The 24,594-nt window shown below is 46.8% G+C and overlaps 1 protein-coding gene across 1 annotated transcript; it reads right to left on the bottom strand.

The window, feature by feature from the left end:
* Nucleotides 1-278: 278 nt before the first annotated feature.
* On the bottom strand, nucleotides 279-24,594 carry SMO (smoothened, frizzled class receptor). The gene is made up of 12 exons (NM_001192220.1): nucleotides 24,270-24,594; nucleotides 8,735-8,940; nucleotides 7,849-8,058; nucleotides 7,434-7,606; nucleotides 6,879-7,098; nucleotides 6,660-6,783; nucleotides 5,137-5,229; nucleotides 4,359-4,467; nucleotides 3,245-3,430; nucleotides 2,683-2,831; nucleotides 2,041-2,175; nucleotides 279-1,823 (listed from the first exon to the last, which is right to left on the bottom strand). The coding sequence occupies exons 1-12, from the start codon at nucleotides 24,592-24,594 to the stop codon at nucleotides 1,411-1,413; spliced, it is 2,343 nt and encodes a 780-aa protein (NP_001179149.1). The 3' UTR covers nucleotides 279-1,410.

Below are 24,594 nucleotides of genomic sequence, written 5' to 3'. Positions count from 1 at the left end.
CTCCCCAGCAGGGGACACTTGCTTTCTGCAAGTGTTATCACTGCAGGGACAAGCTGCACGTCCTTGCTCATTCATCTCATGATCAATGCGCAGTGAGGCAGCTGTGGCCAGAGCCTTTGTCCATATATAGAACCAACTGGCCAGGAAGGACAGCCAGCACATTAAGCTGACATCGGCCCGACATCTGTCAGTGGTGACCTCATTAGAACTGAGCTCTTGGCCTTGCAGAATAGTTTGCAGAGGAAGTGAAGGACAAAACGAGATTACGACCAGGTAAGTGGGTCAAGACGGGGCCTCTGGAAAGAAGCACATCAATAGATTATACAAAAACCTTTTATTTACTGTTTATATTTTGTTTCCTTATCCCTACCCTCTGATCTGGAACCCAGCCAGCTGCTAAAGCTCCCTGCTGTCTGGTTCTTGACGCTGGGGCCTTGGATGGGGGTAATGAGAGGTGGGAACCTCTTCACCCACCGACTATGGAAGTTGAAGGAAGCATTCCTGCCTGGCTGAAGTGTCAGCAGCTTCCTAAGGGTAGTTCCTCAGTCAGAGGATCCATCCCCTGAGAGATAGCATGCATCTCTCTGAGGCCCAGAGGCTTCCCATCACTCGCAGCTTCTCCACCATGCCAGGCTCTATGGCTGAACCAACCTCTCACCTGGAGATGGAGCCCAGCAGCAAAGGGGTAGGGCGTGGGGGCAGGGTGGAAAATGCTGCAACTCTGGGTCCTAATCAACAAACAGGAAACAGGAAGAGGCTGGCCTGGTTGAACCGAAAGGGGAAAGGGGAAAGGAGGGTGCCACAACACCCAGGGTGGGTTACTGGCCTACGGTGGAGCCAGCTGGACACTTTTAAGAGAGGTTATAGCCCCTATGGGAGTAAGTACTCCCAGCCCCACAACCAACCAGAAAGGGGAGAAAGGAGCTCTGTCCTCAGGTGGACAAAGGGATAATGACCCAATAAACACTTTTGGTCTGAGAGTGCCAGGGAAGGGCACCCATTGGCACAAACAAGGGCAGCCAGCCCTCATCTGCCAGACAGGGGCTGGCCACCACAGCCCATGCAAGTATGCATGCAAGCCCACGCAGCCTTGCTCGCACCTTTACCGCCACACTAGGAGCTCTGCTACCCATGACACCGCTAGAGACTGACGCTGCCAGCCAGGTGGGGCAGAATCAAGGACCCTAACCTCCAGGGCCCTGCCCCGGTGAGGCCTAGCTGTGGAGATGTCAGGGCTCCTTCCTGCAGTCCTGGTGCCATGAGCCGTCCACACTGAACTCTCCCGGGAAGGAACTGGGCCCTCAGGTGCTCGCGAAGATGAGATCCTGGACAGAAGCACTCTCAGGGAGGAAGAAAAGCCTCGGAACGGTATTTGTTCCTCCTTCTTGTTGCAGGTCCTACTCTCCAGGCTCAGAAGTCGGAGTCTGCATCCATGAGTTCCGCCTCCATCAGGTTGGTGCGGGAGTGAATGGGCCCCAGTCCCTGCCGGCGGCCCTGCGCCCAGGCCACAGGGGCTGGGGCGCTGGGCTCTGGGCAGAAGGGGTTGGAGACCAGAGTCCAGGCTCCAGGTCGGCAGGACTCCCCAGGTCCCCAGGCGCCCGCGGCCACCAGGCACTTCTGTCGGGGCAGCTGTGGCAGCCGAGGGACCGCACTAGAGGCGGAGGCAGGGCCCAGGGCGGGGAGGTGAAGCTCCGGGGGTGGCACCAGTGGGCACACCTCCTTCTTCCTCTTCCTCCGCTTCTTCTTCCGGCCCAGGCGCTTCTCCAGCTCCGGGGAGATCTCTGCCTCAACCAGCCACAGGTTGGCTTTTTCCTCTGGGGGCACTGACGGTGGGAGAGAGAACGGGAGCCTGGGACTCTAAGCTCTGTGCGCGTGGCACCTTCTCTCCCCGGGCCCCTTCTCTTGGAGCCGGGAACCCATGCTATAGTTCTCCAAGGCCTTCCCCTCCCTCTCCCCTGCCGGCAGCTCCTGTCACTCCACTCCAGGACTTTATTCCAGCCTCAACATCCCCCACCTTCCTACAGGAGTGGAAATCCATACCTGGCGTTGCCACCGGGGTGACAGACACATCCTGGGGCAGTATGGCACCTCTCCGGGCCACCATCTTGGTGACGTGCTGGGCCCAAGCAGAGGACACGTCGGCTGAGGGCTCATTGAGGTCAAAGGCCAAGCCCGCTGTGGAGATGGAAGGAAAGGGCAAGGTGCCATGACTGCCCAGGCCCTCACCGTGACTGCTCCTTCCATATTCGGTACCATTCACCTTCCCCCAGCCCTTGGCTCCCACTCAACTTAGCACACAAAGCCCACCCTGGTGGGCACAGCCAGATCTCTACCCATCCCCAGTTTGAAGGGCATGGGGGCCTGAGGAGACGCCAGAAACCCAGTGCCCGAAACCTGACTTCCTGTAGCCCAGGGAGAACAGGGGAAGAAGACGGTTGAAGGTGAGGGAGATGAGTCCTTTAGAACCAAATCACCAGCAAGCAGACCCAGGGGCAGAAACAGAGGGGAGAGTAGCCTGGGATGGAGTGGTGGGGGGATGGGGGTGGGGGGTTGGAGAAGAAGGAGTATGTAGACAGAAGAAGGAGCGCCATTCCTCACAGCCTTGCAAACAGACCATGAAGCCACACCAGCCTGGAAGGGAACTGAGAATGGGCTCCAGAGGAAAACAGAGTAGCAGCTCACCCACAGGCCCGTCGTGGGAGACGGTGTGCATGCTGAAGGAGAGCTCCTGGCCTGGGTTCTGCAGTAGCTCCCGCCGCTTGGAGAAGGCCTTGGCGATCATCTTGCTCTTCTTGATCCGTTTGGGTTCATCATCACTCTGCCCCGTCAACCTGAGGGCAAAAAGATGGGGCAGGGGGCATGGAGGAGCAACCGCTTCCCCTCAAATCTTGCAAAAGACCAGTAAATCCATTCCCTCCAGGAAAGGAGCCTCCAGAGCTCTGAAGAGTAGAGGCCTTCTCTGCCAAAAAGGGAGGCTAGAATGCAGGGCTCCTGTGCCCAGCTCTCGAATCACTCCTCTCTTAGAAGACGCAAAGGCAGTCTTTGGCCCATCCTCGCAAGGACACAAGGTGTCACCAGGGGGCAGTGGTGAGCCACAGGAAAGGCCGCTTTCGGCCGCTCGGCCCCTCAGAAATCACACCTGCTCAAGGCTGTGCTGGGACTTGTGAGACCTGACCGAGCCTACAGGATGCTGAGACTGAGAGAACGAGGCAGCCAGGTCAGGACGGGCTGCTGCTGACCCCACCTGCACCAGGTGCGCCTCCAGATGAGCAGTGTGGCCTTGGTCCAGACCCAGGTGCTCATGGAAATGCCAGTTCCAAACATGGCAAATAGGTTGATCTTCTCCACCAGGAGGCTGGGCCGATTCTTGATCTCACAGTCAGGGATGGGCTTCTTGGTGGGCAGCCCGATGGTCACATTGGCCTGGCATCTGTGGCAAGGGGTAGTAGACGGGTGAAGCTTTCTGAGTCTCCCTGGTGGTTGCCCAGACAATCAATCCCAACACTAGAAAGAGTGAAGCCCACATCAATGATTTGCAATCCTAGGTGATCATTAGAGTCACCTGGGAGCTTTTAATGACTCTTGATGTTTGGGCCACACCCCATTCAATGAAATCAAATTTCTGGGGGAGGGACCCAGGCACACACTGGAAGCTGGAGCCTTTAAGGAAGAGTCTGAAGCACTTAGGATTTTTAAAATGTATTTATTTATTTATTTGACTTCGAAGGGTCTTAGTTGCAGCATGTGGGAGTCAGCATGTTGCAGTCAGTTCCCTGACTAAGGATCAAACCCAGGCCCCTTCATTGGGAGCATAGGGTCTTAGCCACTGGACCACCATGGAAGTCCCAATGAGCATTTTAACTCCTATTCCTCGTATCAGTATGGACTGCACTTTTTGAAGTAGCTGAGGTGCCTTACCCTCGCAGATTTATCATCATGTGACACAAAAAAAGCACAGGCAAACCCAGAAAGCATTAATGGGTTGTTAACCTGTTGTAGAGCGATAACTATTGCTGTGCAGGGATTTGCAATATGCTCTGTAAAGAGTCCATGAGAAATAGAAATCAAGATCTGTGGCCAACACAAGAGGTGGGGAGAAGCCAAAACATACAATGGCTTAACAGTTACAAACGCACCAGCCAGGCAGCCTTGGGGATGAGAGGGAAGGGCGGAGCTGGGCAGGGACCCCAGGGCTGTTGGCCATGTCTGCAAATTACGGAGCAACTAACAGTGTGAGCACCCAAAGCAAGACAGGCAGTTTCTCTCGCCCTCTGAGGTTGGAACCTAACAGACCCCTGCTGGATCGCAGAGAGGGGTCTCCAGTGCCCACCACTGCAGGCCCCCAGTCCCCTACTCACAACACATAGTCCCGGAAGCTGCGCTCCCACTCAGCCTGGTTGAAGAAGTCATAGAAGTGGCAGCTGAAGGTGATGAGCACAAAGCCAAAGGCCAGGAAGCCAAAAATGCCTGTGGAGGGTCAGGGGTGGGGCAGGGCGTCACCCATCCCAGGTGTGGGAGCGGCGGTAGGGAGGAGGTGTTCGCCCCACACGGGCCTGAAAAACTCTGGGGTGACTTTGTGCTGGGCTCGGTTTAAGAACTGTTTTCTCTACAAACTTATGGTTACCGAGGTGGGGGAAGTGGGGCACGGATAAATCAGGAGTTTGGGATTAGCAGAGAGAAACTACTCTATATAAAATAGATAAACAAGGTCCTATTATATACCATAGGGAACTATATTCAATATCCTGTCATAAACCATAATGAAAAGAATATGAAAAATTATCTATCTGTAGATATATATATATCTGAGTCACTGTTCTATACACTAGAAATTAACATTGTGATTTAAGTACACGTCAATAAAACATACCAAAGAATTGTTTTCTCCAAAATAAGATAAGAAATTAGAGGCACTTAAGGGTTCTAAATAGGCCTCAAATGTTGACATGAACTTGAATTCTTCCAACTGAGAAGGAAGGTACCTTCCCTTTTGAGCTGCTACTACCAGCATCACCGCCAACACACACACACACACACACACACACAGAGCCTAGTCTTGCCCCCTGGCTGCTAACTGCTAACTTCAGCCTCCAATACCCTTCCCCAGTGGGCGTGATGATGGACAGACCCACTCACCCAGACGCAGCATGGTCTCGTTGATCTTGCTGGCTGCCTTTTCGCTCAGCAGCCCAGGGTGGTTGCTCTTGATGGAGAACAGGGTCATGACTCCTGAACATAAGGGAAATGGCAGACATTAGTGGGGGCCAGACCACTCTTCTGGGAGGCATGGGTGTGTGGCATCCCAGGAGGGTCCTATGGTCCTGGAATCCCAGGTCTGATGACTCTTGTGCTGATTTAAAGCTGGAGGAACTGGAGACACTGGAGTGCAGCTGGTGGCAGACATGCTACAGACAGGAAAGACTGGAGCAGGGCAGGCAGACAGTGGAGACCAAAGACGCCTCACTCCTGGTCCAGCCTCCCTAAGAAAGGCAGTGGGTCAAAGTTATTATGATGAAAAAGGCCAAAGAAGAGACCCCAGGACACTGCTGTCCAAGAGAAATATAATGTGAGCCACACTCATAATGTCAAATTTTCCAGAGATGGCTGGATGGCATCATCAACTCAATGGACACGAGTCTGGGCAAACTCTGGGAGACAGTGAAGGACAAGGAAGCCTGGCATGCTGCAGTCCATGGGGCCACAAAGAGTCAGACATGACTGCGCAGCTGAATAACAACTCATAATCTCAAATTTTTTAGAAGCCACCTTCAAAAAGTAAAAGGACACAAATGAAATTAACTTCAATACACCTTAAAAACAATAAATCATTGTCTACGACATTATTATTTCAACGTGTAATCCATATAACAAGCTGTTAATGAGACTGTTTACTTCTGTGTGTGCTTGAGTCTTTGAAGTGCAGTTTGTATTTTATGCTATGAGATGTCTCAACCTGGACTAGTTTCAACACACGTGGCTGGTGGCTACCGCACAGGAACACACAGATACAAAACACATCAGAGGCTCAGCCACTGCCAAGGAGACGGAAACAAGGTGGGCTGAACAGGAGCTGGGGGAGGAAACTGAAGTTTACAGAGAACGCTCAACAAAAATGAGCTCAGACACGGAGGCTCATTGTGGAGGCGGCAGATTGAGACAGGGAAATGAGGAAACAGAGAATCTGTGTGTGTTGTGAAAACTCTGCGTGTGTGTGCACCGTGGGCAGAAAGGAGCTGAGAAACCAAGTTCCAGAGACTGGGCGTGTATATGAATTCAGGGCACACACACGATGGAAGGCCCCCAGCTGGCCCACATGGATGAGATAGGTCACTCAAGGTGTTTATCACACAAGGGCATCTGGTCAGAGCTGAGCAGGGGTAGGGACCCAGCCCAAGCTCCACTCAGCAAGCCGTTAGCCTTCAAACAAGGCTGGATTGAGGGCAGCATTTTTCTAGCCGAACAAAGGTGCTGCCCCACCCTAAGTGTCGTGGTGCTGTGTCTGTCTGTGGTGCTGTGTCTGTCTGTGGTGCTGTGTCTGTCCTTCCCCTTTACCCCAAGGCCCCAGTGAGCCAGCTGAGGTCCTGCCTCAAAAGCAGCAGAGCTGGCAGCTCCTGGCTCCTGCTTACACAGAGTAGGTGCTCAGCCCAGTCCTCACTCACCTCGGATGAGGAAGTAACCTCCCACAATGAGCACCAGGCCAATGGGGGCCAGCACGAAGCCAGCGCGGTATCGGTAGTTCTTATAGCCCACAAAACAGATGCCGCTCACAGAGTCCCCGTCCACCTGCAGGAGGAAGGGGTAGGGGGACAGAGGGGGTCACTTTCTCCCGCACCCACGTTCGCCCCACACAGGTCCCCACCCTGTACCAGTCACTAGACCTGGGCCACGGCGAGGATTGCCACAGTGAGGACAAAGGGGAGTGACCACGTGAGCAGGTGGAAGTAAGAAGTCTTGCCGGAGAGAGGCTGGTAGGTGGTCCCCAGGGCTTTGAAGGAGGTGTGCCAGGCGTAGGTGAGGACCACAAACCAGACAACGCCGGCCATCAGGGCGTAGTACACGATGACAAAGATGATGACGCAGGACAGGGTCTCATTGGAGCTGTGCAGACAAGTGGGGTGTCACTTGGGGTGCTCATTCTGTATTCCATCTACCAAGTCTCCCCCCCTCTGGCCCTGTGGTCCCCAGACTCCTGGCTTCTAAGGTCTGAAGGTTCTTCTAGGAGTCAGGGCTTGGAGACCGGGCTTGGGTCAGAAGTGAAGAGGATACAGAAGATGTGAACGGTCCAGGCTCTAGTGCTGAAGACCTTGGGTGCAACAAGGCAGAGCTGAATCCCACGCTGAAGTCTCCATTTCCAGTCCAACCTGCCCCTTTTGTGGAAAATGGGCATCAGCCTCTTCCCCTCGCCCTCGCCTCTGGGAACCCAGGACACCTACGTGGGCTCCCCGAGCCTCATGGTGCCATCAGCACGGCAGACGATCTCCCGGCGGGCCCCATCCATGAACTGGGCCAGCCAGCCAATGCTGCCCACAAAGAAACATGCATTGACATAGAAGAGAATGACGGCAGGGTAGCGATTGGAGTTCCGCCAGTCAGCCACAAATGTGGCCTAGAAGAGAGAAGAGGGGCCCGTTCCACGGGGTTAGGGCTGTTCTGCCACTCTTATTGGAACTCCCCACCCCTCTAATCACCACCCTTCCCTGAAGACCCCTGTCAAGTTCTCCTCCCCCCGATTCCCAGAGCCCAGCCTCCCACGGACAACTGGCTCCCTTCCTACTTTACAGGCAGCCTGAGGGTCCCGGGCCCCCGCCTCTCCCTCTGCCCTCCACCCGGGGCCTGCCCTCCGCTGACCAGGGTGAAGAGTGTGCAGAGGCCCGTGACAGCCCCGAAGGCCGCGATGTAGCTGTGCATGTCCTGGTGCTCGGCCTCGGTGAAGAGCGGGTTCTGACACTGGATCCCACAGCCCTCCACATCCTCATACCAGCTCTTGGGGTTGTCGGTCCGAACCAAGGGAGCCTCGCATTGGCCGGAACTGTTGAACTTGATGTTCTGCACCTCATTCTGGCAAGGAGAGAAGGGGAGAAGACAATACAACGGAAAGCAGCAGGCTCGAGGTGACCTTTGGTTTAATAAGAGGTGCAGGGTTAGCACGGCAGAGAGGCTGAAAGCGCAGGTGCTGTAGACAACCTTCCAGCATCTGAATCCCAGCCTTGCCGCTCAGGGACCACATAGCCTAGGGCAAGTTACGTGACCTCCCTGTTAGCTCCGTTTCCTGATCTATAGGACAGCAGTACTTACTTCATGGTGTGATCTAAGGGTTAAATGAATAAATGTAAGATGTTTAAAATGTATTTGGACAGTAATAAATAATGATTACTATTATTATTAATGTGCTCTCCCTCACCCCAGAACTAGATCCCATCCCTGTCTTGGTGTCTCTCGCGTTTTACACGTGCAAGCCCAAGCCCTGACTCCCTAAACAGACAATAAACTTTCTGAGAATAGGTTTGTCACTCATGACTCCTGTAACTCCCCAGTGAGTAACAGAGTGGGTGCTCAAAAATGTTTCATAGCTAGATAAGATAATCCCTGACGGACTGGCCCAGTTTTGGTTTGGGTCTGTGGCTCGCTGAGCCCATGACTTGGGATCTTTCAGCACAGTAGGCTCTGAGCTTCCCTGCCCCTGCTGGGCCCTGTCCCCATGCCCAGCTCAGCCCTGGCCCTGCAGAGGACTCACCGGGCAGCCCTCGGGGAAGTGGTCGGGGGTGCAGCGCAGGAAGTCAGGCCAGCCCCGCTCCCTCTCCACGATGGCACAGGGGCCGCGGGTGGCCTGGCAGAGGGTGCGGCTGGGCAGCTCCACCCGGTCGTTCTCACACTTAGGCATGTACACAGCACACAGTAGGGGCTGGATCACTGCCCAGCAGCGGGGGGCATTCCGGAGGCCTGCGGGTGTAGCCACAGCGTGGATACATTGCAGTGAAGACCCCTCCTCACTCTGACCCACAGACCCAGCTGCATCCCTGTTCCCTGGGCCTAAGGCATCTCTCTTGGCCATGCTGCAGGCCATGATTGCTCAGCACCGTCAGGCACAGCATTTCTCAGCCGAGCATTTGGGCGGGACTGTTCTTTGTGCAGAACAGTCCCATGTACTGCAGGACATTTGGCATCCCTAGACCGTGCCCACTAAATGCCAACAGAAACCCTAAGTCCTAGTGACAACCAAAAAAATGCTCCCCACCCCTCCCACTCCAGGGTTGGGACTGGAAGAGGCTTGAAGAGGACTTCTGGGACATTGGTAGTATTCTATTTCTTGATCTGGTACCAGTTACATGGGTATATTTACCTTGTGAAAATCAATCTGTGCCCTTTTCTCCATGTATTAATATATTGCAGTTCAATTAAAGTTTTTAAAAAGCCCCCATTTCAAAATGACCCACTAAAGGAATGTTGGCACCTCTGGCTGAGAACCCAAAATCAATTTATCTTTCTTTTTCAGGGGCATTCTTAAACCTTCTACAGTCCATGCGGAAGGAGGGCTGTGGCACCCACCCCCACAGGGCCCGTGCACCAGATCCAGGAGGTGTTTCCCCTTGCCCAGACCCCCGGACCCTTGTTCCTCTTACCAAGCTGAGGTGGGACAGAGAACAGGTAGGAGTTTAGGAAGAGGTAGTCAGGGGAGCCAGGTACTCCAAAGCCGGAAGAGGAAACAGGAAATCAGATGGAGAGAAACAGAGGAGGCTGTATCCAGTGCAGGGGGAGGAAAGGTCTTGTCAGCAAGACGCACGCAGGTGGAGGTCTCCCAGCACCCCCGCCCCAGCCCAGGCCTCCACCCTACTCCCCCGTGGCTAAGCTCACTTCAGCATTCCATCCCTCTATTCCTCCTGAATCATCCCTCCTGCAGGAACACCTATTTCCCAAACAAGACGTTGTATTAGGAGAAGCTTCTGAGGAAGTGAGAGCCAACATGCGGAACTGCCCAGGCTGGAGCTGGTGGGGGCAGGTAACTTCTCTTTTGGGGAAGGGAGGGATAAGGAGCATGGACCTCGAAATTTGGCCTGCCTGAGTCCAAATTGTGGCTCTACCATTTCCTGGCTGTGTGATCTTGGACAAATTACTTAATCTTGAGCCTTAATTTCCTCATCTGTGAAATGGGGATAAAAGATTTAGTGGAACTGTGGTGCAGAGTGAGATAATGTACCAAATGTACATAGCCCAGTACCTGTCATATACTAAGCACTCAAGAGATATTAGCTGTTACTGTTACTTATCTGAGGCCTCTGACCACTCATAGCTCTCACTAGCAAAGCCTATTCTAAGGATGCAAAGCAAATTCCTATTGCTTAATAGGCAGTGTTCTTGGGGGACTTCCCTGGTGGTTCAGCGGCTAAGACTCTGCCCAGGTTTGATCCCTGATCGGGGACTAGATCCCACATGCTGCAACTAAAAGGGGCAGCATGCTGCAACTAAAGATCCACATGCAGCAACTAAGACCCAATGCAGCAAAAGTATATATATATATATATATATATATATACAAAGTTTTTTTTAAGTGACAGACTTTATTTTCTTGGGCTCCAAAATCACTGCAGATGACTGCAGTGATGAAAGTGACTGCAGCCATGAAATTAAGATGCTTGCTCCTTGGAAGCCTGGCGTGCTGCAATCCATGGGGCTACCGCTGCTGCTGCTGCTAAGTCACTTCAGTCGTGTCCGACTCTGTGCGACCCCATAGACGGCAGCCCACCAGGCTCCCCCGTCCCTGGGACTCTCCAGGCAAGAACACTGGAGTGGGTTGCCATTTCCCTCTCCAAAGCATGAAAGGGAAAAGTGAAAGGGAAGTCGCTCAGTCGTGTCCGACTCTTAGCGACCCCATGGACTACAATCCACCAGGCTCCTCCATCCATGGGATTCTCCAGGCAAGAGCACTGGAGTGGGGTGCCATAGAGTCGGATACAATTAAGCAACTGAACTGAACTGATATTTTAAAAGAAGACATGTCCCCAACAACAGTTCTCAGACCTGACTCAAATCAGAATCACCTGGGGGACCTTTATCCCTCTAGATGGAGAACCCAGTCTCCAAAATTCTGACTGCCTGGGTATGGGTGGAGGATACAGCAGTGGTTGCTAGGGGATGGAGTAGGAGATGACTTTGCCTACCAAGGGACAGCACAAGGGAACATTTGGGGGTGATGGGGCTGTTCTCCATCTCGAATGCAGTGGCTGCATCCAGGCTATGCCTTTGTCTAAACTCACAGAACTGTGACAACAAAGAAAGTGAATTTTACTGGATGTTTATTAAACAATACATTTTAAATAGGGAGGAGCTCCCTAGAGTAAAATGTATTATAGAGGAGAAACAGATAGATGTTGAATAAAGATACTGTGGAATATGGGCTGGTCTTAGTGACTTGCTCCACCAATAAAATGTGGTGGCAGTGATGTTCTCAGACTCTCAAGCCTAGATCATAATAAGAAGCCATTCGGTTTTTGCCTGGGTCTCTTGGAACCCTTGTTCTTGAAGCCCAGTTGCCATGTAATCAGATTAACTATCCCAAGGCTGTCCTGCTGAAGAGGCCTGGTGGAGAGACTGTATAGACAGACCCTGGGGCCAAAAGAAGAAAGGGAAAGTTCAGTTCAGTTCAGTGGCTCAATCGTGTCCGACTCTTTGTGACCCCACGGACTGCAGCACACCAGGCTTCCCTGTCCATCACCAACTCCTGGAGCCTACTCAAACTCATGTCCATCGCATCAGTGATGCCATCCAACCATCTCATCCTCTGTTGTCCCCTTCTCCTTGAAAGAGAAAGAGATGCTGCGTTTTTCAAGTTCCTAACTTTTCCAGATATCCCAGTGAAGGCCACAGACATCTGGGAACAGAAACAACCCATCCCTGCTGAGTGCTGCCCAGATTGTAGACTCATGAGCAAAAGGAATGGTTCTTGTTTTAAGCCACCAGGTTTTGGAATGCTTTGTAATATAACAATGAATAACTATTAATAGAACACATGCACACACACATACATATCCTTTATTTTTCTGGATTTTGTGATATTTGTGGTAATTATCAGCTTTGAATATATGTATGTGTGTATGTATATATATATGTGTGTGTGTGTATATATATATATATATATATAATTTGTTTACATATTTGGCTGCACCGGGATCTTAGTTGCAGCATGTGGGATCTAGTTTCCTGACCAGGGATTGGACTGAGGCCCCCTGCATTGGGAGCTCAAAGTCTTAGCCACTGGATCACCAGGGAGGTCTCAATTATCAGCTTTTTAAAGTGTGCAACTTTTCTTTTTTTTTTTTTCATTTTAAATATTGTTTTGTACTTTAAAAATAAAATCCTCAAGGAAAAGATAGATTATTAAATAAATTTGAAAGACAATTGAGGGAACTTCCCTGGCAGTCCACTGGTTAAGACCCCAAACTTCAATGCAGCGGACTCGCATTTGATCCCCTGGTCAGGGAACTAAGATCCCCCATGCCATGCAGTGCAGCCAGAAAAAAAAGAGAAAAAGAAAAAACAAACCTACTGCATAGCACAGGGCACTCTATTCAATACACTGTAATGATCTACAGGGAATAGAATCTGAAAAAGAGTGGACATATGTATATGTATAATGATTCACCTTGCTATACAGCAGAAACTAACACAGCATTGTAAATTAATTTTAAGTAATAAAACAATAAAATGTAATAAAACTAATTTTAAATATAAAATAAAAATTAATTTTAAAAGTAAAAACTCACTGAAGAAAAGCTAAAAAATCAAACTGCTTAAAAAAAAGAAAGACAACTGATGAGGCAGCTCAGGGAAAAACTAAGTTGGATCCTTACCCCATTTCTTCCATAAAAAATAAATTCCAGATAAATCAAAATAACTACATTATTTTTAAAAAATTAGACTACTAGAAGAAAAAGTGGAAAATGTTTTTTGAAAATCCTAGAGTGGAAAAGGCCTTTTGAAGTATGACACAAAACTAGAAATTGTGAAATAAAAGATTTGAAGAAAAGACTTCAGAAAAATAGACAGTGGCTGCCCAGGTGGTGCTGGTGGTAAAGAATGAAGCTGCCTGCCAGTGCAGAAAAATAGATAAATTCAGCAGGGTAAAAAACAAGATCATGAGAAAAGCAACACACTGAGAAAATATATTTCCAATAAACATCACAGGTAAAGAAAGAATTACTTTCCTTATGTGCATAAAGCTCTTCTAAATCAATAAGAAATTCATAATCCTATAAAAAAATAGGCATAAGATAAACAAGAGATCACACACAGAAAATACAAATGGCCTTTAAAAACATAAAGAGATGTTCAGTCTCACTCAATAAATGTGAAATAGAACTATAATGACATATTTTTTAATCTTTAGAAGGATAAAGGTCAAAACATTTGAAAATGCCACATTGGCAAGAGCGTACGGGAAACGGGCAGTTTTGTACATTTTTAGTAGGAATAAAAATTATTAAATACTTATGGAGACTATCTGATACCAGCTGTCAAATATACTCACAATTCCACTTTATATGTTCACAAAAATCGTATATAAGATTATTTATTGTAATATTGTTTGTAATAGCAAAAGAGTAGAAACATCCTTAATATATATCCATCAATAGGAGACCTACTAAATAAAATGTCACACATCAATATAATAGAACACTATCGAGGCTTGAACCATTTGTGATGATCTGAAACAACCTCCACCGTGTCCTGTTAAACGGGTGCAGTTGAGTAGAGGACACTCAACTGAGCCTGCAGAACCACTACTGGTTATGGGAGGGAAAATAAGAACACACATACATCTGTACACGTTAGATTCTACAAAAAGACACACAAATTAGTGTTGGCGGTTGCCTCTGGGAGGGGAAATGGGGAGCAGGCAGCAGAAATGGAAGGGTTTAACTTTGGTTACTTTTCAATTTTGTACTACCTATTTTATTAAAGTAATTTAGCTTAAAAAATAAATATGCAAATTACTGGGATGGGGGAAGCTTCCCAGAGAACAGAAGGAAATGCAACTGGAAACAAGAAGAAAGGGGACATCGATTTTATCTATTTTTTTTTCTTTTTTTCTGGCTGTGAGACTTAACCACTGGACTGCCAGGGAATTCCCTTGTTTTATTTCCTTAATAAAATACGAAATAAAAAGAAAAAATATGAACATAGGTGTTATAATAGTTTCTTCACTTTTTCTATATTTATGTACTTTAAAAATAATATTTGACACAATTTTACCTCAGATATGCAGATGACACCACCCTTATGGCAGAAAGTGAAGAGGAACTAAAAAGCCTCTTGATGAAAGTGAAAAGAGAAGAGGGAAAAAGTTGGCTTAAAGCTCAAAATTCAGAAAACTAAGATCATGGCATCTGGTCCCATCACTTCATGGGAAATAGATGGGGAAACAGTGGAAACAGTGTCAGACTTTATCTTGTGGGGCTCCAAAATCACTGCAGATGGTGACTGCAGCCATGAAATTAAAAGACGCTTACTCCTTGGAAGGAAAGTTACGACCAACATAGATAGCATATTGAAAAGCAGAGACATTACTCTGCCAACAAAGATCCATCTAGTCAAGGCTATGGTTTTTCCTGTGGTCATGTATGGATGTGAGAGTTGGACTATAAAGAAAGCTGAGCAGTGAAGAACGATGCTTTTGAACTATGGTGTTGGAGAAGACTCTTGAGAGTCCCTTGGACTGCAAGGAGATCCAACCAGTCCATTCTGAAGGAGATCAGCCCTGGGATTTCTTTGGAAGGAATGATGCTAAAGCTGAAACTCCAGTACTTTGGCCACCTCATGTGAAGAGTTGACTCATTGGAAAAGACTCTGATGCTGGGAGGGACTGGGGGCAGGAGGAGAAGGGGACGACAGAGGATGAGATGGCTGGATGGCATCACTGACTCAATGGATGTGAGTCTGAGTGAACTCGGGAGTTGGTGATGGACAGGGAGGCCTGGCGTGCTGCGTCACAGAGTCGGACACAACTGAGCGACTGAACTGAACTGAACCGAACTGAAACTTTAAAAAAGAATTTGGGTGATTCTGATGATCAATCGAGTTGAAAACCATTGTGCTAAGGATGGTTCAGCATTAGAAAATTTCATCAATGCAATTTACCACACTGACAGAAAAAAATCATATGATCATCTCAACAGAGGAAGTGGTTGATAAAGTTCAACATCCATCCATGATAAAAATAATAATCGGCAAATTAGGAATATAAGAAAATTTCCTTAATCTGATTAAATATAACTACAAGATTCCTATACCAAATATCACATTTAATGGTGAAAGGTATAAAAGCTTTCTCTTTAGAATGAAGAAAAAGTCAAGAATGAAGACTGCTGCTACTATTATCACTTCTATTTAACCATGTACTGGAGGTCTTAAGTAGTGCAGTAAGGCAATAAAGAATATAGGACATATAGTTTGAAAAAGGAGAAACAAAACTCATTATTCACAAATGAGATAACTTTGTATGTATATAAATTTAGTTAGTTTACTGTATTTAAAATTAATTGTATCTCTATGCAACAAACAAAATGAAATGTAAAAGCACAATTTATAACAGCATTAAAATGTCAAGTACCTAGGAATAAATCTAAAATGGTATTTAGAACTTTGTGCAGAAAACTGCAAGAAATACTGAGAAAATTAAAGATCTACATAGAATACTTAATGAAATGATTAGAAGACACAATATTATAAAGATGTCATCAAATTAATCTATATACTCAATGTAATTCCAGTCAAAACCACCAACAAATACTTTTACATGAAAATACAAAGGGTTAAGAATAGACCACACCGTCTATTAAATAGTGCCATCCTCTAAAGCAGAGGTTCTTAGCCTGCAGGTCACAAAGATAATTTAGGGGTCCATGAACCTAGATGGGAAAAAATTATATCTAACTGGAATTTAGTCTTTCCCAATTATGAATATGAGCATCAAACCACAGAAATGATAGCAGTACCTGTGGCTCTGTCACAAATGGAAATTAGATACTTTTGTTGGAAACACCTCAAAATATTTTTACTGCTCATCACTACCTTGACATTACAGTGCTTATTAAACCCACACTAAATCTTATCTAGTGTACTAATAAAGAAGCACACATACATTAGATTGCAAACTTGTTTAACACTTGATAACTATATTTCAATATAATTCATTTCTTTTGTAATCCTATATGCTTTTCAATCCTATGGGTTCTACTTTATGAAATAAAAATATTATACTGAGAAGGGGCCCATAGGTTTTGAAACATATACATTGCTGCTGCTACTGCTAAGTCGCTTCAGTCGTGTCCGACTCTGTGCGACTCCAGAGATGGCAGCCCACCAGACTTCCCCGCCCCTGGGATTCTCCAGGCAAGAACACTGGAGTGGGTTGCCATTTCCTTCTCCAAACATATACACTACCATACGTAAAACAGATAGCTAGTGGGAAGTTGCTATACAACACAGGGAGTTCAGCCCGGTGCTCTGTGACAACGTATGGGGTGGGATGGGGGCTGGGGTGGAAGGGAGGTTCAAGAAGGAAGGAATATATGTATACTTATGGCTGATTCATGTTGTTGTATAGCAGAAACCAACGCAACATTGTAAAGCAATTATCCTCCAATTAAAAATAAAATTTAAAAAAAGGACCATGCTATAAAGATATGATAATTAAAGGGAATTCCTTGGTGGTCCAGTGGTTAAGACTCCAAGTTCCCAAATCAGGGGACATGGGTTTGATCTATGGTTGGGGAACTGAGATCCTGCATGCCCAGAGGCATGGTTTTAAAAAAAAAGGTATTATAATTAAGATGGTATGATAAGAGATAGACAAATAGACGTATGGAATGGAATAAAGATCCCAGAAACAAAAACATATTTGAACACTTGATTTATGGCAGACCAGTATAGAAAAGAATTTTTTTTTAAATAAATGATGTTGAGACAATATATATGAAACTGGAGTTCTAAAATAATCAATTCCAGGTGAATTATGTACCTAAAATGAAAGGAAAGAAGGTAACAGAATGAATTCTTGACTCTGTGGTATGAAAGGACTTAAAAGTAAGACACAATAAGCACTAATCATAAAAAGTTTGATAAATGACTACCTTAAAGTTCAGAACTTAAGACACTGAGAGAATGAAAAGGCAAGCTGCAGAATAGAAAGTATTTTCAATACTTACAACCAATAAAGGACTCATATATAGCGTATATAAAGAACTACAAATCTTACAAATGTGACAGATAGTCTGACAGAAAAATGGGCCAAAGATCTGAGCAGAGGTTTCACAAAAGAAGAAATCTAAATGGCCAGTGAAGGAACATCTGAAATGGCGCTTAACCTCACTAGCAATCAGGGAAATACAAATTAAAAGCACAAATACATACAACCATGCAGCCACTAGACTAGACTGGCAAAAAAAAATTTTCTTTCAAACTTTAAATTTTTTATTTTGTCCTGGGGTGTAGCCAAGTAACAATGTAGTAGTTTCAGGTGAGCAGAAAGGGACTCAGCCACACATACACATGTATCCATTCTCCTCCAAGCCTCCCTCCCATCCAGCTTGGCACATAACACTGAGCAGAGTTCCATGTGCTATACAGTAGGTCCTCGTGGGTCATCCACTTTGAGAACAGCAGTGTGTACATGACCTTCCCAAACTCCCTAACTATCCCTTCTCCTCAGCAACCATAAGTGTGTTTTCTAAATCTGTGTCTCTTTCTGTTTTGTAAGTTCATTTGTAAAATTTCTTTTTAGATTCCACGTATAAGGGATGCCATACAATGTTTCTCCTCTGTCTGACTTAGTTCACTCAGTGTGACACTCTCTAGGTCCATCCATGTTACTGAAAATGACATTATTTCATTCTTTTTTGTGTGTGATAATTGCTTATTTAAATTAAAAAAAAAATTTGCAGCGTTGTGTTGGTTTCTGCCATACAACAATGCAAATCAGCCATAATTATACTACATCCCCTTCCTCTCGAGCCTCCCTCTCCTCTCTGACCCCAACCCTCCAGGCCATCACAGAGCACCTGACTGGGCTCCCTATGCTCCACAGCAGTTTACCGCCAGCTTACAGCTGATAGGGTATATACAGTGATGCTATTTCTCCATTCATCCCGCTCTCTCCCTCTCTCATTGTGTCCACAAGTCCATTCTTTACACCTGCATCTCCCTTCCTTCCCTGAAAATAGGTTCCTCAATATCAATTTTCTTTTAACGGCTAAATAATATTTCATTGTATATAAGTACCATATCTTCTTCATCCATTCCTCTGTTGATCGACATTTAGGTTGCTTCCACATCTTGGCTATTGTAAACAGTGCAGCAATGAACACTGGAGTGCATGTATCCTTTCGGATCATGTTTTTCTCCAGATATATGCCCAGGAGTGGGATTGCAGGGTCACATGGTAGCTCTATTTTTAGTTTTTTAAGGGACCACCATACTGTTCTCCAGAGTGGCTATACCAATTTACATTTACACCAACGGTGTAGAAGGGTTACCTTCTCCTCATCCAGCATTTGTTTGCGGATTTTTTGATGATAGCCATTCTGACCAGTATGAAGTAATATCTCATTGTAGTTTTGATTTGCATTTTTCTAATAACTAACAATGTTAAACATCTTTTCATGAGACATCTATATGCCCTCTTCAGAGAAATGTCTACTCAGATCTTCTAGATTGGCAAAAATTTAAAACACCGACAGTACCAAGTGTCAGAAATAACATGGAGCCACGGTGACTCTTCTACAGGAATAGTGAATGTAGAAGTTGGTACAATCATTTTGAAAAACTGGCATTATCTAGCAAAGCTGATATGCATGCCCTCTTACCTAGCAATTCCATTTCTCTCAGTATGTACCTAGAGAAATTTGACCTAGGGGCACCAGGATATATAGAAAAGAATATTCATAGCAATGTTATTCATAGTAGCCAAAAACAGAGATAACTTAAATGTTTAAGAACAACCAAAAGGGGACTTTCCTGGTGATCCAGTGGTTAAGAATCTACCTGCCAATGAGGGGACATGGACTTGACCCCTGGTCTGAGAGGACCCCACATGCCAAGGAGCAACTAAGCCTGTGCACCACAATTACTGAGCCCACGTGATACAAGTACTGAAGCTCGCACGCCCTAGAGCACATGTAATGCAACAAGAGAAGCCTGTGCATCTCAACGAAGAGTAGCTCCTGCTCACTGCAACTAGAGAAAGCCTTCGAGCAGTAACAAAGACCCAGCACAGCCAAAACCAAAAACAAACAAACAAAAAAGAACAATAAAATAGATAAATTGTGGTATATTGTACAATGGAGTACTATTCAGCAATGAAAAATAAGCTGCAACAACATGGATGAATTTTACAAAATAACATAGAGCAAAAGAAATAAGACATAAAAGAATACACACAGCTCAGTTCCATCTGTTTAGAGGTAAAAAACATGCAAAACTTATACACCGTTCAGGGATTCCAAAACTAGATGGTAAAACTATGGAGGAAAGAGGGAATGATCATCAAAAACATCCGGGTAGTGGTTACTTCTAGAAGAGGAGGGAAGGAGATGTGATTGGAAAAGACAGAGGGAGCTCCCGGGTGGCCCACCATCACTTGACTCAGGTGTCATTTTATATTTATTTATTATTTAGTACCTCTGTGTCATATGCACCTTCTGTATACAGGCTACATTTCACAATTCAAAAGGTAAAAATCTGAAGCAAAAATGAAAACTTGAGCCCATGGGTGTTTCTCTGTATTTTTATACTTTCCAAAAATATATATTTTAAAAATGATTCTGATCATCAGCCAGGTTTGGGAACAGCTCTAAGGAAATTCTTTCTGGTCTGCCTTTGCAAATAACAGACCTCCTCTCAATCTCTCAGCTAGATGTCTGAGTAGCAAATGAGAAATTCCTCCCAGCTTCTCCAGCTCTTCCCTACCAGCTGCCCCCAGCTGGGACCCAGGGCTGCACACCCCTGTGCACACACAGAGCACAGCAGTGGTCAAAGAGGCTACGTGCTGGTTCTCAGAGACCTATTTCCCCTGCCAGCCACAGGTCTCTCTTCTTTCTTACCCCACTTACCAAACCAACCAGGTCTGGCCAAATGTGAGCCATAGCCTGGATAAGTATGTTTGTCTGGTCAGCTTGGAAAGCCTGCGAGGAGACATTTCAAACTATCCTGGGGTAAGATGCTGAGTGCCTGAAGAAGCCCAAGTCTAGAGAGTTGAAAGATATAGGAGAGACATACCTGAGTTCTATATAAACTTACAAATTGGCCCAACCTGAGATATTCCTCACTTCCAAAGGCTCAGCAGTCTAGGCTGAGGAAGCTCATAGTGGCTACCTCTCTTCAGCAACTCCTATTCTAGGTTTGGCTGAGCATCAAAGAATTGATGCTTTTGAACTGTGGTGTTAGAGAAGACTCTTCAGAATCCCTGGGACTTCAAGGAGCTCAAACCAGTCAATCCAAAAGGAAATCAGTCCTGAATATTCATTGGAAGGACTGATAATGAAGCTGAAGCTGAAGCTCCAATACTTTGGCCACCTGATGCGAAGAGCCGACACATTTGAAAAGATCCTGATGGTGGGAAAGATTGAGGGCAGAAGGAGAAGTGGGTGACAGAGGATGAGATGATTGGATAGCATCACCAACTTAATGGACATGATTCTGAACAAACTCTGGGAGATGGTGAAGGACAATTGCATGCTGCAATTCATGGTGTCGCAAAGAATCAGACACAACTGAGCGGCAAAACAATTCTAGGTTTGCTGGGACTCTCCACACAGATGTCTTCCCTGGTGACTCAACTGGTAAAGAAGCCGCGGCTACCCACTCCAGTATTCTGGCCTGGAGAATTCCATGGACTTTATAGTACATGGGGTGGTAAAGAGTCAGACACGATTGAGCGACTTTCACTTTCCACACAGATGTCCAATAAGCCCCTCTAATTCACATGACCAAAACGAACTCGTACTTTCTTCCTAAACCTCCTCCTCCTCTAGCATTCTCCAGTTTAGTGAGAGGGAATGATACCACCTTCCATCCAAGCCTGAAACCTGGGTTCTCCTGCTCACTCATCAGCAAGTCCCATTGGTTCTACTTCTGAAATCCCAGGATCTGTCCATTTCTTCCAGGCTGTCACCCCAGTACTGACCACCATCATCTCTACTTCAACCATCCCTTCAACAAGCAAACCAGCTTCAGGCTTCCCTTCCTCCCATGGCTTCTTCACACAGTACTCAAGGAGATCGGTCTGAAATGCAAATATGATTCCATCTCTCTTCATTAAAAGACTTCAGTGCCCCCTTCTTATTTTCTGGCAAACATCCAAACTTTCCAATATGGGATATGAATCCCTTTATTTTCTAATTCTCTAGGTCTTATCTCTCAGAATCCTATCCCTCACATGCTTTGATTCAGTTCTACTGAAATTCTTATACTTCCTTAAAAGTATCAAGCCCTCTCGCCTCTACACCTTTGTACATCCATATCCTCTTCCTATCCCTTCCCACCCAAATCATCCTTGGCCCCAGAAACTCCTACTTATTTCTCAGGTTGTGGGTTAAATGTCAGTTCCTCCAGGGGTCTCTCATTGTTCCCCAAAGTCCTCTGTGTTCCTTCATCATCCTACCAGGTCACAATACCTCGTAGAGGTGTTGCTAAAGCCTGGTTTAATTGTCTGTCTTCCCTTGACGGCAGGGATCCTGTCTGTATTCTCCATCTTTATCTGCCCCAGAAACTGATCCAGGATGACTTGTAGCCAGCATCCAAACATCTAACTGAATGAATGAGTAGAAAGCTATGTACTCAGAACTCAGATTAAAAAAAAAAAAGGAAAGAACAAGTCTCTACTTTCAAGTTTACAGACACCCTAAATTATTTCTACCTACAAAAACACCTCCAAGAGCCAGATGACACTGACTACATCTTAAGCCAAATCAAGTCTACTAGCTCAGGACAGGACAAATCACTAGCCAGAACTATTAGCTGAAGGCTTGTCTGTGATTCTCATTTTTGGCTCTGGTTCACTCTACCCACTTACTGACCCAGCCCATACCTATACCTGCTTCTGGCTCTACTTCACATGAAACATCTAGCAGAAAGACTAGACATAGAAAAGGAACATCCAGAAAGCATATGGGAATGGGACTGAGCTGAGGGATGAAGGATGAGGGCACAGAACTCAGTTAAATAAGGACCAGGGCTCAGTGCCGGAACCCCTGTAGGACTGTGTCCCACCAGAGTCACAGCTAGTGAGGTTCAAACCTATGCAGCCAGCAGATGGTTCTAACTCCTAAACTTTTCTGCCAAAACCACTTCTGCCCAGCAACTGCTTTCAGGAGCTTGGGCTGGAGAGAGGTTCATATCCTTCCACCTTGATTTGATGATAACTACAGAAGGGCAGCATCACACATGCATTTAAGTTGGGGGAATTCAACCATAAGCCCCTGTTAAATAAATAAGAAGAGATGGGAGGAACATATCCTTTCATAGTGTGAGCAGCTCAGAACTGGGTGAGATTCTAGTTTGGAGACATTTAGATTTTCCATACAATTGGCTCCTAAACTCAAAGGTGGAGAAGGAAATGGCAACCCACTCCAGTACTCTTGCCTGGAGAATCCCATGGACAGAGGAGACTGGCAGGCTATAGTCCATGGGGTTGCAAAGAGTCGGACACGACTGAAGCAACTTAGCAAACTCAAAGAAATATTGTTGATACCTTTCTTTTGTGTGTGTGTTTTTTTTAAATTTTATCACTTCTGCATTTATGTAATTTTAAAAACTAAAATTATATTTTCTATGTATGCCCCTTCTTACATACTGTGCATTACTATATGTTGCACACACATACAAACATATTACCATCAAAGAGGATATGAACACAAAGTCACAGAGACCTGACATTGTGGCCATTTGTGATTGTTTTCAAAGTTACTGTTGATTACACATGGTTTCTGCCTACATGTTGACTTTCGAATCCAATACCCACAAAGGATGTGGCTCCACTATGGGTACCATCCTCCAAGTTCTTCCTCTGACATCTGTACCAAGCGAGGAATGACATGGCTTTGTTCAACATCCAGCAAAGACTCAGAACTCCAGCGGTCAATGTGACAATGACAGGCAGCCTACAAACACTTCTCTATCAAGATGCTGGGGCAGAATGGACATGTGGGACATCCAAGACCTATCAAAAGAAGGAGGTTCCCATGTCTGCTCCTGGCTTTTGATTTTAGTTTCTGTTTCTTCAAGGACAATTTTGGAACCACACTAGCTACAAGCAAGGGGTGGCGAGGCAAGTTCCCTTCCCTTATCTTTAAGTCCCCAGCCCGGAAGAGTGACAAGCGGGGAGCTAATCCACTCCACACTGCTAAAGAAGGACCTTCTTGGGTTTAGTCTGCAGTTTTTCAGATCAGGTTATAATCCCAGCTTGAGGTGAGGCTTCTGGGACTTCAGGCCACCATGTAAGTATCCAAGGGCCTGGACACTCCAGACTTAAGTGTCCTTCCTCAACGCAGACCAGTCTGAGAACCCAAACTTCCCAAGAACACACAAATGATGGTTAGAAGAGTCTCATTCCTTCACAATTTCGGACAGGGAACGGAGTCCCCATTTTTCAGATGAGGAAACCGAAATCTCCTGTCAAAAGCAGGACAAGATCACAATCCTCTGGACTTCTGGCTCCCAAAACAAGGTTTCTGGAGCTTTCTGATTACCTTTTAATTAGTCATTACCAGGGGTTTCTTACCTTTCACAAATTTCACTCAATTTTTTCTGCCCATCTTCCCTCAATGCCTAAATCTTCTACCCCCATCTTTCCCTTTTCCCTCTCCAATTCGATTTCCTGGTCTCTGCTCCAAGGTCTAAACACCTTGCATTCCCGAGGACCCTGCTTCCAGAGTGGTACCTACGTGGAGCATCTCTTCTTAAATAAAAAAAAAAAGGAGAAGTCCTTTCTTGTGGCTCAGAGCCCCCACCCTCTCGCTCCGGAGGCCTTCATTCCCCCCCATCCTTTGCTTCCTACCCTGCTCAGGCCCTTTGTGACCCACTCCCTCAAGTTCCTCGTCCTCCCTCTTCATCAGCCCAGGGTCTCAAGCCTGCCTCCCAAGTTTCAGACTCTGTTCCTCCAACTCTCCCGGGTGCTGCTCCCACCTCTCACAAGCTCAGGCCCAAGCCTATTCTTTCGGAGAGTCCCCGCAACCCACCGCCACGGCCCCCGACCCGGGCTCCGGCTCCCGCGCGCTTACCCGACCAGAGCACGAGCTTGCCGTGCGCCTCCTCCTGGGAGTCTGAGTCCCCGGCCAGCAGCGTGGAGGTGGCCCCGTAGGGCAGCGCCGAGCCGAGGCACACGTTGTAGCGCAGCGGCTCGCAGGGGGCGGCCCGGCCGCAGTGGCTCAGCAGCGGCGGAGGGCCGGTTACGGCTGCGCTCCTTCTCGCGCTCCCGCCCGCGCTCCAGGGCCCCGGCCGGGTCGCGTTCCCGCTCAAGGCCGCCCCCCGGCCCGGGCCCCCTAGCAGCAGCAGCAGCCCCAGGAGCAGGAGCTCCGGCCCCCGTGCGAGGCGGGCAGCGGCCAT

This window comes from Bos taurus, chromosome 4 (assembly GCF_002263795.3).
Source record: "Bos taurus isolate L1 Dominette 01449 registration number 42190680 breed Hereford chromosome 4, ARS-UCD2.0, whole genome shotgun sequence".
NCBI lineage: Eukaryota > Metazoa > Chordata > Mammalia > Artiodactyla > Bovidae > Bos > Bos taurus.
The sequence above is the reverse complement of the archived record's forward strand: the minus strand, read 5'-3'. Positions and strand labels throughout refer to the sequence as shown.

Coding starts and splice junctions, on each gene's coding strand:
- SMO (NM_001192220.1), bottom strand. CDS start 24,594: ATGGCCGCTGCCCGCCTCGCACGGGGGCCGGAGCTCCTGCTCCTGGGG. Junction 5,230..6,659: donor AGGTTACTTCCTCATCCGAG/GTGAGTGAGGAC, acceptor CCTTATGTTCAG/GAGTCATGACCCTGTTCTCC. Junction 4,468..5,136: donor CGAGACCATGCTGCGTCTGG/GTGAGTGGGTCT, acceptor GACCCTCCACAG/GCATTTTTGGCTTCCTGGCC.